Here is a 17151-nt window from a genome sequence, read left to right on the forward strand (position 1 = left end):
GGAGCAACCCCTGTTTCACTTAACAAGATATCATAAGGCACTGCACTTTTGATCTTAAATTTGTTTGTAATCAAACGCTTCTGAATTTTCTCAATTTGTCTCCACTGCATGTCGGAAGTACTACTAGCCCACAGTTCACAACCATATAGAATCACTGGAATCACTAGAAGCCCAAAAAGAGTTTGAGTGGTCTTCCAGTCCCATAACTCTGCCTCTCTACACCTATTTTGAAAAGCATAAAATGCTTTCCAACCCCCCAAAGTTCTTTTCTTTCTACAACCATTCCAGCTTAGATTTTTGTTGAAGTCAACTCCGAGGTATTTGTATTCCGCAACTTCTTCCAGAATGTTGCCTTCAAAGTAGAACTTATGTTGATTATGTTTTCTTTTCTTAGAGAAGACCACTACTTTCGTTTTGCTGATATTGACTTGCATCCCCACACTTCTACAAAAATGCTCAAGGGATAGTAAGTGCTCTTGCAAACCAAGCGCCGATTTAGCAATCAGAATAAGGTCATCTGCATACAAAAGAAGCCTTATAACAAACTTGCACAAATAGATACCATCACCTCCTTGCGAATTTAACCACTCCTCAAGCTTGTCGATATATAAACCAAAAAGGGTCGGAGACAGTGGGCAACCTTGCTTGACCCCGATATCGCTTCTAAAACTTTCAGAAATGCCTGCCGAAGTTCTAATTTTGACTTTCACCTCTTCATACAGTCTATGCACAGCTGCTCTCAAATGTTTAGGAACCCCAAGTTCCTCCATTCTTTGCCAAAGTTTATCCCTAGGAACCGAGTCAAACGCTTTTCTGAAATCAACAAAGCAACAAAAGACTTCTTCCTTATTCTCCCAAACTTTTTCAATGATGTGCCTTAGAGTTATGCAATGATCAACTGTTGAATGCTTAGGTCTAAAACCTGCTTGCCCTTTAGCACGCTTATTTCTTTCTTCTGCCCACTTGCTAATTTTGTTTTCTAGCATGCTTCCAAATAGCTTTGCAAACAAAGGGTTTATCATGATGGTCCTATAATTGGAGGGATTATTGATGTCACCGCTCTTGAAAAGAGGTATTGCCAGACTAGTTGTCCAATCTGTGGGGAGCCCTTGTTGTATGATGTTGTTGAAGATTTTTGTAATGTGAGGTGCAAGGATCTTTGAGCCCCACTTTAGATATTCTGCTTGGAGTTCAGCTAAGTCTTTTGCTTTTCCAACACCCAACTTCTTGATACCCATCTCTACCTCTTGTACCGTGAAGAGTTTAGTATCCGTGTTGACCAAGGGGGGAGGGTCAACCTTGGGAACCTGCTCATAGAGTTGTCTTGCATAGTCAAACCATCTAGAAGCTGAAATATTATTTCCAATTTGTATCTTTTTCGGTTGGAGCTCTTTCCAAAATAATTTGGGATTATTTTTCCCTAGGAAGATTAGTTCTTCCCTCCTTGAAACCATGAAATCAGCCTTTTTCTTGCTTAATAAATGCTTGTAAGATTTGAGCGTTATGTTGTCCTTGTTTGACTCTTTCCAGATTCTCCTTGCCTTTTTGCATTCCTCGTCAAACCAAGCATTAACCGGAAAGCAATTTGTTTCAGACTTCTTAATTTTTGTTCTTTTGCACTTTGCAAGTGCGCATTGAATTAAATGTGTTAATTCATGACTATGAAGGTTGTGAATTGTAATTTTCTCCTTCTCAAAGAGCCTCTCTAACGTCATTTTGAAGGTATTACAATTTTCTGGGGTCAAAAGAATTCTGCCCTGTGGAAGATTTTGTTGGACACGCTGAATTTTTGACTCTAATTGTTTCTTTCCAATCCAAGAGAAACATAAATAAATTGGCTTGTGATCTGATTTCAAATCCCACAGCTGATCTCCAACCAGAACTTCGTCCATTTTCTCACACAAACCATGCGAGCAAATTACATAATCTACCACACTTGCTCCATTATAAGTATTGCACGTGAAATTACCGGACTTTGCCCATCTAGTCAAGCCATTACAAATGACTAAATCAAAGGCCCCACATAGAGTAAGCAATTGTTCACCAAAGAGATTGCAGCCCTTGTCCTCTGAAATTCTTTCCCACTGATGATTGCTTTCTTCTGTAAGCCAAATAGGGTCACAATCATCTTTACAACAAAGAATGCTAGCTTGCTCACTTGCAGTCCTAGCATTGAAATCACCCACTATAAGGACTTCACCTAGCTGAGAATATGTTGCAATATCCGCTTTTAAAGCTGCAAATGGATCTTTGTGGTCAAGCCCTCTGCCTTTGTAGATTTTTGAGACCTGTGGCGCAAAATAGCATGCTGCAATTCTGATGTGGTTTCCATTTTCTGATATTTTGAACCAAATGAATTGCCTATTTGAGTCTTCTTTTTCTAACTGAATGAGACGACCTTCTTTCTCCCTTACTAAAACCATGATACCCCCGTGCCCTTTGCCATTCCCTGCTGCCTTGTTCCACACTGCCATCTTCCAGTATCCTTCAAACAAAGGTGTCTTGCACCCTTCATGCTCATGTGTTTCTATGAGGCAAATTATGTCTCTATTTTCCGCAATAGGCCCTAACCCAGGTCCTCGTCTCCATGGGTAACCTCTGCAGTTCCAACAAACTAATCTCAAGGAAACCTGGGTATGACTTGATTGCTATTTATTTTGACGTGCAAGACTCACATTTGAGTCTTTGTCCCTGTTTTCCCATACTGACCTTGCTTTCTGATTTCCTGTTGAAGAGTTTGTTGCCTCTTCTTTATTACCAACTTGCTGCTCTGTTTTGGAAGGAGGTCCAAATTGCGCTATCACAGCTTTGCCTTTATAAATCCATGCTCTTTTTCCTTCATCTCTTGCTGCCCTAACCTTTAAAATTTCCTCTCTTCTTTCCTCCTGTTGTTTTACAGTTAAATCTTCTTCTAGGAAAAAACGAGAACCCCTCAAGAGATGCTTCTTGCTTAGAATAATATATTTATCACGTGAGCTAGGCATAATGACTTTTATGGGCCTGGCTCTCTCCTTGTTAAACTTACCCACCCTCCATGCTTGGTATATTTGTCCTTGCCATAGCAACTTGTCTTTCAAGAAGTCTCTTGCAAGGTCAAGAGTACATTCATTTTTTCCATAGTCTTTCACCCCTTTAATAATTATGTTTGCTGCCCTATTTTGTCTTTCCTTGCCTTCACTATCTTGCATGCTGTCAACCTTATTAGCAGAATTACTAATAACTTGAGCCCAAGTTTTAGAAACTTTGGTGGAATCTTCTTTCATTTCTTCTCTTGCGTTCTCTTCGTGGTTGTTTATTTGGACAATCATTTTCCCTTTATCCTGGGATGATTTCACATTCACCACCTCTGTACTTTCCACTACAGATTTCTTTACATTTTGCACATCCGCCTTCATGCGTTGCCATTCTGTCTTCCCTATCAGGAGAGCTTCCTGTAGCAATGCCACTTGTTCTTCTAAAATTTTATTGCTTTCTGCTAACGCCTTGTTCTCAGCCGTTATTATATGAATTTTATGATCTCTTTCCTGCCCTTTAGCTTCTAAAACCTCCAACCTTTGTTTTGCATTTAACAATTCTTTCACATAAAGATCAGATGACCAGGTGAGAGGTGTGGATGTGGGACTATATAAGGCAAAATCATCAATGGTTTTTCCTTTGGGCTTCTTGTTGCCACGTGCTTGTGGAGGAGACTTGTTTGGGTGCTTTTTGCGAGGGAGTTTCTTCCTTGTTTGCTCCCATTTTAGACGAGCTATTCTTCGTTTTAAAATGCCCCGATATTGTTTGGCATTGACCCAAACCCACTTCCCAGCTTTGGCGAATGATGCAATTTTCACTTGTCCTAAATCATTTGTCTCCACATGTTCTGAAATTTCTGGTTCCTTTGTCATGTTTGAATGCATTTGTTGTTGCTTGCTTGCTGCTCAATACTTCCACTGCGTAAAAAAACTCCCTGCTTTCACACTGCTCACTGTTTGCTGCTCGCTGCTCTTACTGCTGCCCAAATTGCTCTGCTCACTGTTCACTGCTCATACTGCTCACTGTTTGCTGCTCGCTGCTCTCAAATTGCTCTGCTCACTGCTCACTGCTCATACTGCTGACTGTTCACTGCTCATACTGCTCACTGTTTGCTGCTCTCGCTGCTGCCCAAATTGCTCTGTTTAGTGGGAAAAGCGAAAAAGCTTTTCTCTGTAACGATAATATTATCTTCAGATATGGAGTAAATTATTAGTTTAGGAGAGAAATCCCACGGTTGCCGCAAAACCCAAGCACGAACCCTCCACAATTAGGTCCTCCTGAAGTTTTCTGCGCTGATCGATGCCGCTGAGTGAATTTGTTTTGGGTTTTGGGATTTTGAAATGCACGTCCACGCAAAACCCCGCCGGCCCCACCTTGTTTTCGGCACAGTGAATCCCTGTCCCACTGCCACGGTACTTGATTTTGAGCTTCGGCTGTTTGAAGAAATTCAGAATCGGCTCCTGTTGACCAGGTATCGGCTCCTCTTCTCGTCGCTCAACCGTTTACAGTGCTCTTCTCGTCAGCTTCACAGTTACGCTGGTTTCGCTGGTTACGCCCTGGTTACGCCCTGTTCAGCTTCACAGTTACGCTGGTAAATAGAATCCGTAAGCTTCAGTGTCATAATATACCATTTCCCTTCGACAAAACAGACCTGCAATCCCTCCACTCGGTGACCATTTAGCCACCAGTATATCGCTCATCAAACTCGGTCTCCGCTTTTTGCCGGATACGCCTCAACTGTCAAATAATAGCGCCCTATAAGTAACGGCCCGGGTAAGCACTTGTGTTCTTGCCGCGAGTTAGAGCAGGAAAAGGTTCATAAACCACCAACTATTCAGCTTAGACCATTTATTTTCAATTAAATAATGATAAGGATCATTAAATATTATAACTATCCTCACTTAGAGATATTGATAAGTGGTTCTCACTGCTTATTAACCAGGATTATAAAATATTTACACTGTAATGAAATGATATTTTAAGGTCCATGAGACTAAAAATAGTCTATGAGACCATTAGTTCTCTGTTTTTAGGTTTTTTGCAATTCAATCATTTTCCGATTCAAATTGATGATGAGCTGGCCCAACCTTCCAACAATCCCCTCGCTAAAAAGACAATGCCAAGAAACTGATGCTAACATGTTCTCATAACTTTCTCTTTGGATGCATCACATTCCAAAATGAGATGATTTTCCGATTCCACAACCCCAGACGTGCAAAATGTACACACCCGTTCTTCCCAAGCTTCTTTAAGCCTTTTCCACCTTCCCGTTTCACATCAAAGTTGATGTGTTGATGTGAGTTGGTCCTTAATTGAGCAATAAGAACCGCCTTTCCTGTTTCACACGGAAATTGATGTGAATTAGTCTTTAATTGAGCAATAAGAACCTTTGCCCTCCATGAAACGCTAGCTCCAATAAACTCTTTTTGTTGTAAATCACATGTAAACTTAAATTCCTCAATGTAATTCTTCTTTCTACCCAATATTTTTTTACCAAACTTCTTCATAATCATTAAACCCAAAAAAGGGAAGATTAATAACACTTTGTATTATTTAAAGGATAAATAAAATTTGGTTTTTGCTCTTTCTAATCCAAAATTTGTGGAACCCCTCTTGACATGAACCTCGCAATTATGTATACTTATCCCAAATAAACCCTAGTAGATAGCGCACGATTGAATTTGGAGCGTCGTTCCGAGTCGTTCAGCTATTGACAACAACTGTTGTGTGCAGAAAAACCTCGGTGAAGTTGATAAGCCCAAAAACCTTTTTGTTTTCGTATTTTTCCGGCAGCGAGTTAGGAAAGGGTTTAAGACCTCAAACCCTTCATTTCTGTTTCTATAAACTCCCGAGAATATGTCTCATTTCGGTAGATCGGGTCCTCCGGACATCAAAGACAGTTATTCTTTGCTGGTTCTGAACATCACTTTTCGTAAGTACTCTGGATTCTTCTTAATTTTCTTGGTAGCATTATTATTTCTGTGTCTCTGTAGCAATGCCGAAACGATTTATGGCGTTTTAGCCACAATGCACTGCCCAGGTTTCATTCAGAGGTCATTTCCTGTAGCTCTACCTGGGAATCACCCCCGAAGTGACAAATAACACGACTAAGGACATTGACCCTAGTTATGCCACCTTAAAAAAGGGAGGTTCTGTTGTTTTTTTTCAAATTCTTTTGTTAATCAGTTTAATTCTTAAATTAATAAATTAAACACCACAAGTTTTAATTTTATTTCTTGGGTTATAGTTTTTGTTTCTTCGGGTTTTTCAGGATTTAGGGTCTGATGAATACGTAGGTTTGGTCTTATTGCTTTAGAGGTTTTTACTATTCTCATTTCTGGAGAACAACAAAGAAATTAAGGAAATTTACTGTTTTTCCTTCAATGTGGAAATCGTAGTATTGTCCAGTTCTTGGCGGCTGTGGGTTCGAATTGATATAACTCAAGGCTGTTGAAATCTTTTATGGCGATGCAATTCTATAATGTTTTGAAGGAATGCCTACCGACGTAAGCCATGTTATCGGAAACCGGGTTTAACCGAGAAACAACGGGGTTAAAGTTTCAGGGACAAGAAGCTTTTAGGGTTAGGGACTAGGGTATAAATTTTCACTTTACGTAAAGGTACAGTGTATGATACATATGCAGAAATTGGAGATCACCTTAGTTCTTTTGGCCTGCTACAACCACGTGCCTTTTGAATCATTTTGATATTTGCATAACAGATTGACCTTCTCCGCTCATTGGGTATTTTAAACACAATAATATCCATGGCATAACGGAAACAAACTGTTGTCCAACAATGTAAAACTGATGCAACCTATTACAGACTTTGTTGTATAAGCAAACATGTTATGAGGTGTCCCTGAATGGCTAGGTGACAACTATAACTAGCAAAGTACTAGTCAATTGGGTGGTTGGGAAGAGTATTTGTCACCCTCTGCACTCAGGTTCAATTCCCACAAGTGACATGTTGAGCTCATATTGAGTATATTGTTGTAATGACTTTGAGCTTTTTTGTTGAATGGCTTTGAGCCTGGAAGAATTTCTTACCCTTGAGCCTTGAAGAATATCTTACCCGTGCCCATGGGCTGAAGGATGGTGTACTTGTATGCATGAAGGATGGTGTACTTGTATGCATGGGAAGGGTGGGTACTTGTATGCATGGGAAAAAAAACTAGTGAAGTACTACTTTCATTTGACAACTTTCTTTTTAGTTGAAAAACTTTTCCAAAAATAATAAAAAAAGCCAATAAAAAACTGGAAAACACTAAAAGACCATGTCCTATTGCATTATGTTATCAACTAATAGATATGAAACTGCCGATCTGATCCCAGTTAAGACATCCCTATGTTCTCTGTTTATTACAGCCAGAGCTTGGCACCCTTCTAATCGCTGCAAAATAATCCTGAGGACCTGAACGAGGCATCCTGTTGAACGGCTCAGAGAAGAGCTTTTCTCCAATGCCCCTTTCAATAGTAGATACACCCACAATTTTCTGCTATGCTTAGTCTCCATGATACCCTTCTCATTTTTAAATATCTCCATTTCGGAAAACCTAAAAATGTTCCATTAAATTTCTCCCCAAAAAACCTTTCTTCAAATGGATCTTTGAAATGATTTTCAAAAAGTCTTTTGAAATGTCACATTGCTTAGATCAAGAATCCAGAATAATGAAGACAGACAGGAAAAACAAGGTGAATCATGAAATAAAATTTTAAGTGTTGGGCTCTCCAGTAATAGTGCTGATGGCGCTGCAATGACCCAACATTTTTGGGCACGTTGGGCATGTCATAAATAGGATGACCGTGCCTAAAATGTCTTTTTATTTTTTTCTCCCATTTCCATTAGAATTACCTATTGCTCAGTTACTGTGCTTCCCAGCATATTACGGACTCCAGCTTGAGTGGCAGCAGGTGGAAGTGAGGGCACAGCAAATAAGTAGGCAGGAAAAGCGTATAGCAGTTGATATATTCATGTCCTGGGCTTATGAATCTTCTAGGTTTACTGTGGCTGTGCAAAATTAGTTTTTCTAAAATAGGTGCTTTACTAATTCAGTTTGAATTTCTGTTTGACTAAGTCAAGAGTTATGAGTTCCAAAATTAGTTAGGAGAGGTTCTGATCCCATGTTTAGTTAGGCTGGGGTGCCTTGCTTCGAGGTGTACCTGTTTTTGGCTCATATATCTAGAAGTCTCAATACCCTTTGCATGCAGACTGTGTACTTCTCTCTAGGCGCATTATCTCACAAGAACATAAGCAAGAAAATAAGAATGGTACACATAAATGACGTTTTAGAAAGGAAGCTCAATCACCTATCGTTGTTCTGTCTTGAAGCATTTTTGTGACAAACATGGTGGTATTTTCCTATATCTCCCAAGTCTCTCTCGGTACTTGGGTCAACATGAAAGTTCCAAACAAGTGCCCAAAATGTCACTGGACATGGCTAAATGTCGTTGGACGCATTGTATGATGTTTCCAAATTTGGAAATGCCATATGGCTGTGTTTCCAAGGTGTTTAGTACCAGTGTTTTAAAAACCGACCGGTTTGAACTAGTAACCGGTCAAACCGGCAGGTTCACTCGCTGATCGGGTCAAACCGGTAGAAAAACCCGGTTTGACCCCTCCCTTCGCCAAAAAAATAGAAAAACCTGTCCTAATCAGCTGGTTTAGGACGGAACTAACCAGTTTATGGTCAAACCATCTGGTTTATTGTCAAGGCAGCTATAAACCCCACAAAAAACATTTTTGTGAGTGTTGAAGCTGTTTTGAGGGAAATTTGTGATTGTTTCCTCCAAAAATAGCCCCTCCAAGAAAAGCATGCCTGCCTACCGTCTCATTTTCCTAACACATCTCAACCCTAGCAATGTTGGCAATTAATGGTAATGTTAAATTCTTAAAGTAAAAGTGACCTTTAAAGGAAATGTCACTTTTACTTAAATTTTTAACATTACCATGAAATGACTTGGGATGTTTGAGAGTGGTTTCGCCATTTCAATCTCATTGGATTTCATATGGAGAAACTAGAATTTTAGATTTCTCTCAAAATTCAGCAGACTTAATGGTTTTCAGGATTTCATGGTTTGCATTGATTGTTGAACTTTGTTGATGTTGGTGGTCTTGATTGTTGAACTCCTCTGTGATGGCCTTAACAAGAATACACCCTTCACTCAAAGGAAAACAACTGGTTAGGCATGCTAATATTTTTCTACCACATTATAAGGTTGAGGAGATGAACCCTTCACTCAAACCAAAATCATTGGTTAGGAATGTTAAACCTTTTCAATTTCTATCATGCTATAAGGTTGAGCAATCCAAGTCTGAAGACTTTGAGCTAGATGATGTTTATGTATCTCTTGTTGATGATGTTTATGTATTTGTAGTAGCGTTGAAACTTGAATCAATGATGAGTTTCATGAGTGACCATGTTAATCAGTGATTTGTAGTTTTGATGTCTATTTTTGCTACTACTAATAAAGTTGTAGAGGAGTTTTAGGAGTCCTCAAACTCTGAACCATATTATTTATGCAGCTCATGTTGATGATCTCTTGTCTAGTAGTGGTGATGAGTTTGATCATGATGAGGAGTGATCATGTTGTTGATCACTGGTATGTAGACTTGTAGTAGGTCAGTGACCCCATAGCTGATAGCATTGTTTTCGGATTCTAGAGGCCATTTAGAGCCTCATTGATTATGTATTTTGTTGCTGATATGTATTGCACTCGATGCCATTTTGATATATTCACCTTTACATGGTATATAGATGAGCAAACCTTGCATATTTTGTCTCTATTGGTTTGGAATCATGGTTTTAAATCTTAAAAATCGCTTTTTTATTATTAAAAACTAATTATTTCATGTATTTTTTAAAAGACCGGTTCATTTAGACCTGACCAGTCGTGGTTTGAAACCTGGTTTATTAGATGGACCGGTCCAGTCACTGATTCCGGTTTTTAAAACTGTTTAGTACCTGCTTTGGCATTTTCAGATGTTTCTGGTATTGGTACATGGCCAACCTAGGTGTCTCTTGCAACGTAGGAGTAGGGTTTATGACATATAACCTAGCCTTTTTCTTATAAAAATAAGGGAGGGACCTTTTGTTTATTATTCAATTTTTCTACTAGAGTGTACTTTTTTCCCTTGTTAATGAGAACACAACTGATAGTTTTTTTAGTTTGTTCTGAGTGTTGATAACTTGATATTAGTTTTTTGAGTGTTGATATTAGTGTTTTGAATTTGTTCTAAGTGCTGATAGTTGAAATTTCCTCTGCGTTTTTGCTGTTAATACATTTCAGTTTGCCTATGTGTGTTCAGATCTAGCAATAATAACAATTTTGAGAGTTAGTCAAGTTTCTATTCTTGTTAGGTCTTTTTAGTTGCAGATCTGTTCATGTATTGAAATTTTAACATTGTATTAGAGTGTGATTTCTGAAACCTTCTATGAATTTGTGTATGGATGTGGGGGTTGTACTTGGGATAAGGAGTTGTTTGAAGGTTTTAGGTGTAGGATGCTCAAGATTTGTGCTTGAAAATAACACTGTGGAATTGTGATAGTTTGTTTTAGGTTGTTGATAATAGATATGCATTGACTAGCACCTATGTTGCGGGGGAGCGCCCCCCCCCTCGAACCCGCTCTCGAATCGCGCTCCGGGCTGGAGCAGCTCGGGAGTGCGCTCCCGAAAATCACTCCCGTCCGCGCTCCCAAAATCGCTCCCGGACGGGAGCGATTTTCGGGAGCGCGCTCCCTCAAAAAAATTTGCGCTCCCTGGTCTGTTAGGAATCGACTTAGGGAGCGATCGCTCCGGCGCTCCCGGAGCGATTTTTAACGCCTGGGAGCGATCGCTCCCCGATCACTCCCGGGCGTTAAAAATCGCTCCGGGAGCGATTCGCGGGGCCAGGAGCGGGTCGGCGGAAAAAAATTCCGCGGACCCGAAAAAAATAAAATTTTAAATTTTTTTTTTGGTTTTAAAAGGCCAATGGGCCAAAAAAATATTCATTGTTACTTCATTGAGCTTGAGTTTGGAGCTGGAGCAAGAGCAAAGGAGCGAGGAGCAAGTGCTGAGGAGCGAGGAGCAAGTGCCAAGGAGCGAGGAGCAAGCCTGCAGATGTAAGTAACTTAGTAATTTGGTTAGTTTAGCTGGTTAGGTAGTAATTTAGTTAATTTAATTTAGCTTATTGAGTTTAAAAATCATGTATTTAAATTAAATTAATAAATTACATTAATTAATCCCAATAAATTAAATTAATTTGCAGATTCAAGAATCAAAACCCTACAAACATCAAACACCATGGACCTGGCTATATTTCTTGGCATTTTCCTCTTCCTGGTCCCTTTTATGGTTATTATGGTGCTGGAGAGTAGGAAACGGAGGGGCCAGCCCCAAACTGAAGAGGGGGATGAAGAAGCCAGAGAAAGTCAAATGGGTGAAAACCCCGGTGAGGAGGAGCTGGAGGAGGGTGAACATGACACTCAAAAAACTAAACAAGACCAAACTCCATTGTGGAAATATGTTAACACCTTTGCGGGAAAAGGCCATGGGATGGAGAGAAACAAATAGGAATCAAAACTTGTACAGCGGAGAGAAACAAATTGGAGGAGCTGGAGGAGGGTGAACATGATCCTCAAAAAACTAAACAAGACCAAACTCCATTGTGGAAATATGTTAACAGGGCTGAAACAGGGAGAGGGGGTGGAACCACTAAATTTCATTGCCCCCATTGCAACACTGATTACACAGGTTCATACACCCGTGCTAGAAGACACCTCTGCGGGAAAAGGCCATGGGATGGAGAGAAACAAATAGGAATCAAAACTTGTACACTGGTGTCAGCAGCGGAGAGAGCCAAATACATAAGGGAAGAGGAGGAAGCCCAATACAGAACAAAAAAATCAAGGGGTTTCTTTGAACCAAGCTCACAATCACAAAGAACTCCTTCAGCATCCTCCCAAGGCAGTGGATATGGACATGGAGGCACAGGGTCATCATCTTTAAGGCGTAGAACCATATCAGATTTCCTTAATGAGGGGTGTAGGAATGATGTGGATTCAAAAGTTTACAGGTTTCTCTATGCATGTGGGATACCATTCAATGTTCTTCGCTCACCTTATTGGCACGAAATGGTTTCTGCCATAAATGATGCCCCTAAAGGATACAAGAGCCCTGGGTATGACAAGGCAAGAATCGTTGGCCTTGATCATGAAAAAGCAAAAATATCACATTCTTTGAATAAAATGACAAGTTCTTGGACTGACCATGGTGTGTCCATTGTATCTGATGGATGGACAAATGTAAAAGGCAAGCCATTGATAAGTGTTCTTGCTGTGTCTGTTAGTGGTCCCATCTTTCTAGATGCACATGATTACTCAGACAAGTTCAAGACCGCCATCAACATTGCAGAAGCATTACTTGAAACAATTGAGCGTATTGGCCCATACAATGTCATCCAAGTCATCACTGATAATGCTCCTAATTGTAAGGCAGCGGGAGCAATTATTGAGGATAAATACCCCAACATATTTTGGTCTGGATGTTTGGTTCACACATTGAACATTCTGTTGCATGATATTGTCAAAAACAAAAATGAACAATACCAATGGATTGGTAATCTGTACAAGAAAGGCAAACAAATGATAAAATTTATTACAAATCATAGCAATACCCATGGCCTTTTCCGCAGTCACTCGAGATTGGAGTTGCTGAAGATTGCGAAGACTAGCTTTGGTAGCTATTACCTCACCTTCAGGCGCCTTTTGAAGGTAAGAGAGGCATTAGCTAGCATGGTATCAAGTCCACATTGGCAGGTATTAAAGGAAAGGGCTACAAATGTAGCTGACATGGCAGGTTTTGAAATGGTGGAGGAGGCTGCTCTTGATGGGCAGTTTTGGACAAGTGTGAGGCAGGTATTGGATTTCACCAAAGCCAATTTATCACATGATTCGTTTTGCAGATACAGACAAACCAGTGATTGGCGAGGTGTATGAGCAAATGGATACCATGTTGGGGGAAATAAAAGACATTGTTCATAATAGAGATCCCAACTTGTACAAACTGATTCATGATTGTGTGTGCGAACGATGGAATAGGCTTAACCTTCCACTACATTGCTTGGCGTATATCCTTACGCCAAAATACTACTCTACATCTTGGTTGGGCCAACCTGCAGCAGGGGGTGGGGTTAGGACCAAACCCCATTTAGATCCAGAGGTAACTAAAGGATATTTGGAAGCATTAGAAAAGTTGGTACCTGACAGGGAGGAATGTGCAGCTGTGTGCCTTGAAATAGGCAGATACTTCAGTGGCACTGGTTTGTATGGTAACTTCCATGCAATGGACGACAAAGATAAATTTGAATCTCTCACATGGTGGGAAACATATGGCGGCCACGGAATTTTGCCAAAATTGGCAAAAAAAGTTCTTTCACAGGTTGTAAATTCTTCTTCTGCAAAGAGGTGTTGGAGCACCTACAACAATATACATAAGGTGAAAAGAAATAGACTCAATGAAAATCGAGCAGAAAGCTTGGTTTATGTGCACTACAACTTGAGGTTGTTGAGTCATTACTGTGATCGGGCTAATGAGGATCCCACATAAAATTTGGGACAATCACCCAGAGGATGACAATTTGGAGGATGGCATTGTACATATTGAAGAACTAGAAGAGGAACTTGTAAGGGATGAAAATGAAGCAGCTGCAGCAGCCATGCCACCTCCACCTCCACCTCCACCATCCAGTAGCAGTGCTTGAGGTCCGAGTCTTGTTCATTTGCTGTCGCCACCTCCATCTACACCCTCGCGTGGAGGTTCTAGTTCTGGTCGTCGGTTTGTGCGGGAGACTCCTAGAAGACCACCATGACCTGCTTATACTCCTGGAGACTCTCGTGGCAAGGGCCACATGTAGATTTACAGTTTACTTGTCTTTTTTAGTTTCTATTAGACTTTAGTTTTCATAACTGTTGAGTTTTGAGTCCTTGACTCTTGACTCTTTCATATCATAATGATATTTTTTATAAACATTATATCACTGTGACAATGAAAATTTGAAGTTTGAAGTTGGGCCTTGGCAATTATAACTCATTGGTAATGATTGTGAATTATGAATATGATGCTTTGTCAAAGACTAAAGTTGTTTCATTTCATCTCATTATTCATGTTTCATTTTATAAATTTTTAACATTTCATATCATGTTAACAGTTAGAAGTTAGGACTTAGAAATATCTTCGATATTACTTCTTGTAATGGTTAAACTTAGCTTACAAGTACAACTTTGGTGATCAATGATGATAAATGTTATTGAATTTTCAATTCTGAAAGCTTGAAGTTGAAACTTTAAGATTGAATTTGATGAATTATGATTTATAAGACTCAATATGTTGCAGTGGTAATATGTATTTTACTAACTTGTGGACATGGTTGATGACGATTATAATTTCTAGATGATTGATGTGATATGGTTCAATGATCAATCTATGTTTTTTTATGTTTTTAATGTCTAATTCATCATTCTACATGTTTTTGTTGACATATATGTATCAAAAATTAAAAAATATAAAATATATATATATTTTTAAAAAATCGCTCCCGGATTCGATCCCAAACCGGGAGCTTCTGAAAATGGTTGCTCCCGCTCCTGTTTTCGCTCCCACTCCCCGCTCCCGCTCCCGCTCCCAAGTAACATTGACTAGCACTGCGTTTTAGGAGCTAGTGGTATAAACCTTCACTCGTAGATATAATGACCAATTGGAAGGTCATTCCAAACTTCATTTCCTGGAAGTTTTGACTTTGTTGAGCACATATGCTTTTAGAGGAGCATGAGCTTTGACATTATGTAGAGAAGGTTGCACTTCTTATAGGTCATAATTTGTTGGGAGATCTTAACAAGAAGTCCAAACCAAAGTGTGTCATCCTTGACTTTGTGAAGGATTACTTGATCTTTCATATTGTCAGAAAGACATATGACCTTTAAGGCTTTTAGTGGACATCGGCTCTAGGAGGTAGGCGCAGAGGTGGAGTTTGGTGATGATGTCATGTACCTTGTTACAGCGAAGTCTTTCACCTTAGTGCAAAGCCTCACTAGTTGACTAAGACAATGAGTAACATGGGAGAGTAATGACTGTCACCTTAGCAACTGCTCCCCCTGTTTTAGTGATGGACACCATCCAACACTAGAGAGTTTTCTATTCTAGATCTTAGGGATCAAATAACCTAACCAAACTAAGCTAAGAGCCCCCTAAGGATTCTACAATGATTGCCACCAAGAAATAAGATTAGGCAATTAACGTTTACGGTGAAATTAGAGGTAATTTCCAGATTTGAATTCAAAGGGTCCTATGGTTGTTTTAGAGACTTAGGTCAACAAATATGTGCTCAGTGAAGGTCCCCAAACACATATAGTCAAGAAATTATAGTACGCTATGCAAACTAGTTTGTATGATATGAAATTGCAGCAATATACCAGTTTACAACGACAATAATAGACAACACCAGATTGAGTAAAATAGAGGCTTAATTACAACAAATTTTCTGCAATAAAGGAGCATGTAACAACAATAGAAACCTTAGACGTCAGCCCTAGAAAGTGGCTGAAAAATGCACTTTTAATGACACTTTGTATTTTGTAACATATTCCAAACGCTTTTAAACCCTAGGTCTTACACACTAAAGTTGTTTAATGCTGAAAATGAAAAATTTGTTGTAACTCAACCCTAAATTACCCTAAAACAAAAAGAAAAATGGTTTTTTAAAGAAATATAGATTGACACAAGGGAAAAGGCTAGTGCCATTCTCATTCTAGGGTATATGGAGTCAAGTATCAACACTCTTTGAAGAGGATTGTATTAGATAGGTTCAAAGGGCTAGGACAAGTACACTTGCTTACCATAAAGATTTCACCTAAACATCCTTAATCATCGAGGAAATGATAATGGAAAGAGCCCTCTTTCTCTTTCCTTAAAGTGTTGGAAGAAAGGTTTGTTTAGGGGGGTAATGAAAATTAAAATGCCATGCCCACTTGCTTAATACTTAACAACATAATTCATAAACAATAACCAAGATAAAAGAACTCCACTTACTAGGTTTATCATGCATGCATCCGAGCTTCACAAATAAAGGCTAATCCTCCCCTAATTATACAAGGGAGTCCAAACACTTGGTCTAATTAGGCTACTATCCAATAAAAGCCAATAAAAATACACAATGTCCACGATATAAGGTGTATGGGTCTAAATTTGACCCCAAAAAATGCCTCTATGATGAAGATAAAATGCTAAAATATGAAAAGCGTCCTCCAAAAGGCCACACATGTGCGTGTAGAAGGTATGTCATCTCCAATAAGGGGTGCAAATGCTCCAAAGGTCATCTCTCTTCCCCAAAAGGTGCAACATCTCGCTAAAGGTCATGTCTTATCATCATAAGGTGTCCACATCTCCTCATCAAGCTAAATTGGCTCCACAAGTCATCATATGTTATTGTCAAGGTAGCGCTCATCAAAGGAGTAATGCTCTCAAGCTAGGCCATGACATCATCAATTAGAAAGGCACCTTGACCCCTCTAAATGTATGTGCTATCATCATTATGTGTCATGTCACCATGCCAAAACCTCAACATCATCAAAAGGTTATATATCATCAAGCGATTTCATGCCCTCATCAAGCTCATCCATGTAACATCCTAGCTCCATGGTGCAACATCCATGGTCCAGTGTTGTGGAGTGTGTCTAGCATGGTGCCAAGTCATCACATGGTCCAATGGTCATCATCAAGGGTCCAATGCCCATCAAAGGGTGGTGTAGCATCATCATCGTCCTCTCAAGGGCCATGTATGTGTATGTATCATCATCAAGCATATCTTGAGGAGTCAAGTAAGATCAATCTTCATGCATACAGTAATCAATGTAACATAAAAAGTGAAACATATTTCATGAAAAAAAGCATGTAAGTAGATCACATTATGTATCTTCTTCAAACTTCACAATAGGTCATGACCCTATGCAAATTGCCAAATTTAGGTATGGGAGGGTCATCTAACATAAAAAAATGAAACATATTTCATGAAAAAAACATGTAGTATATCACATTAGCTAGCTTATTCAAACTTCACAATAGGTCACGACCTTTAGCAAGTTGCAAAATTTAGCTATAGGAT

The 17151-nt window shown here is 39.4% G+C and overlaps 1 protein-coding gene across 7 annotated transcripts in view; it reads left to right on the plus strand.

The window, feature by feature from the left end:
* Window positions 1-5657: 5657 nt before the first annotated feature.
* Window positions 5658-17151, plus strand: part of LOC149218238 (uncharacterized) — a 100413-nt gene continuing 88919 nt past the window's right edge. For 6 of the 7 annotated variants that reach the window (XR_016249148.1, XR_016249145.1, XR_016249147.1 and 3 more), the window contains exon 1: window positions 5664-5947. Coding sequence is in view for 3 of the 7 variants with exons in the window: in XM_089383857.1 (XP_089239983.1) it covers window positions 5872-5947 (76 nt within the window). In the remaining 4 variants the exon portion in view is untranslated. Of the gene's footprint in view, window positions 5948-17151 lie in introns of all 7 variants that reach the window. The other variant, XM_089383860.1, reaches the window with a different exon arrangement.

The sequence above is a fragment of the Pinus tabuliformis genome, chromosome Q (assembly GCF_031772625.1).
Source record: "Pinus tabuliformis cultivar Carrire ecotype Pingquan chromosome Q, CPIR1, whole genome shotgun sequence".
Taxonomy (NCBI): domain Eukaryota; kingdom Viridiplantae; phylum Streptophyta; class Pinopsida; order Pinales; family Pinaceae; genus Pinus; species Pinus tabuliformis.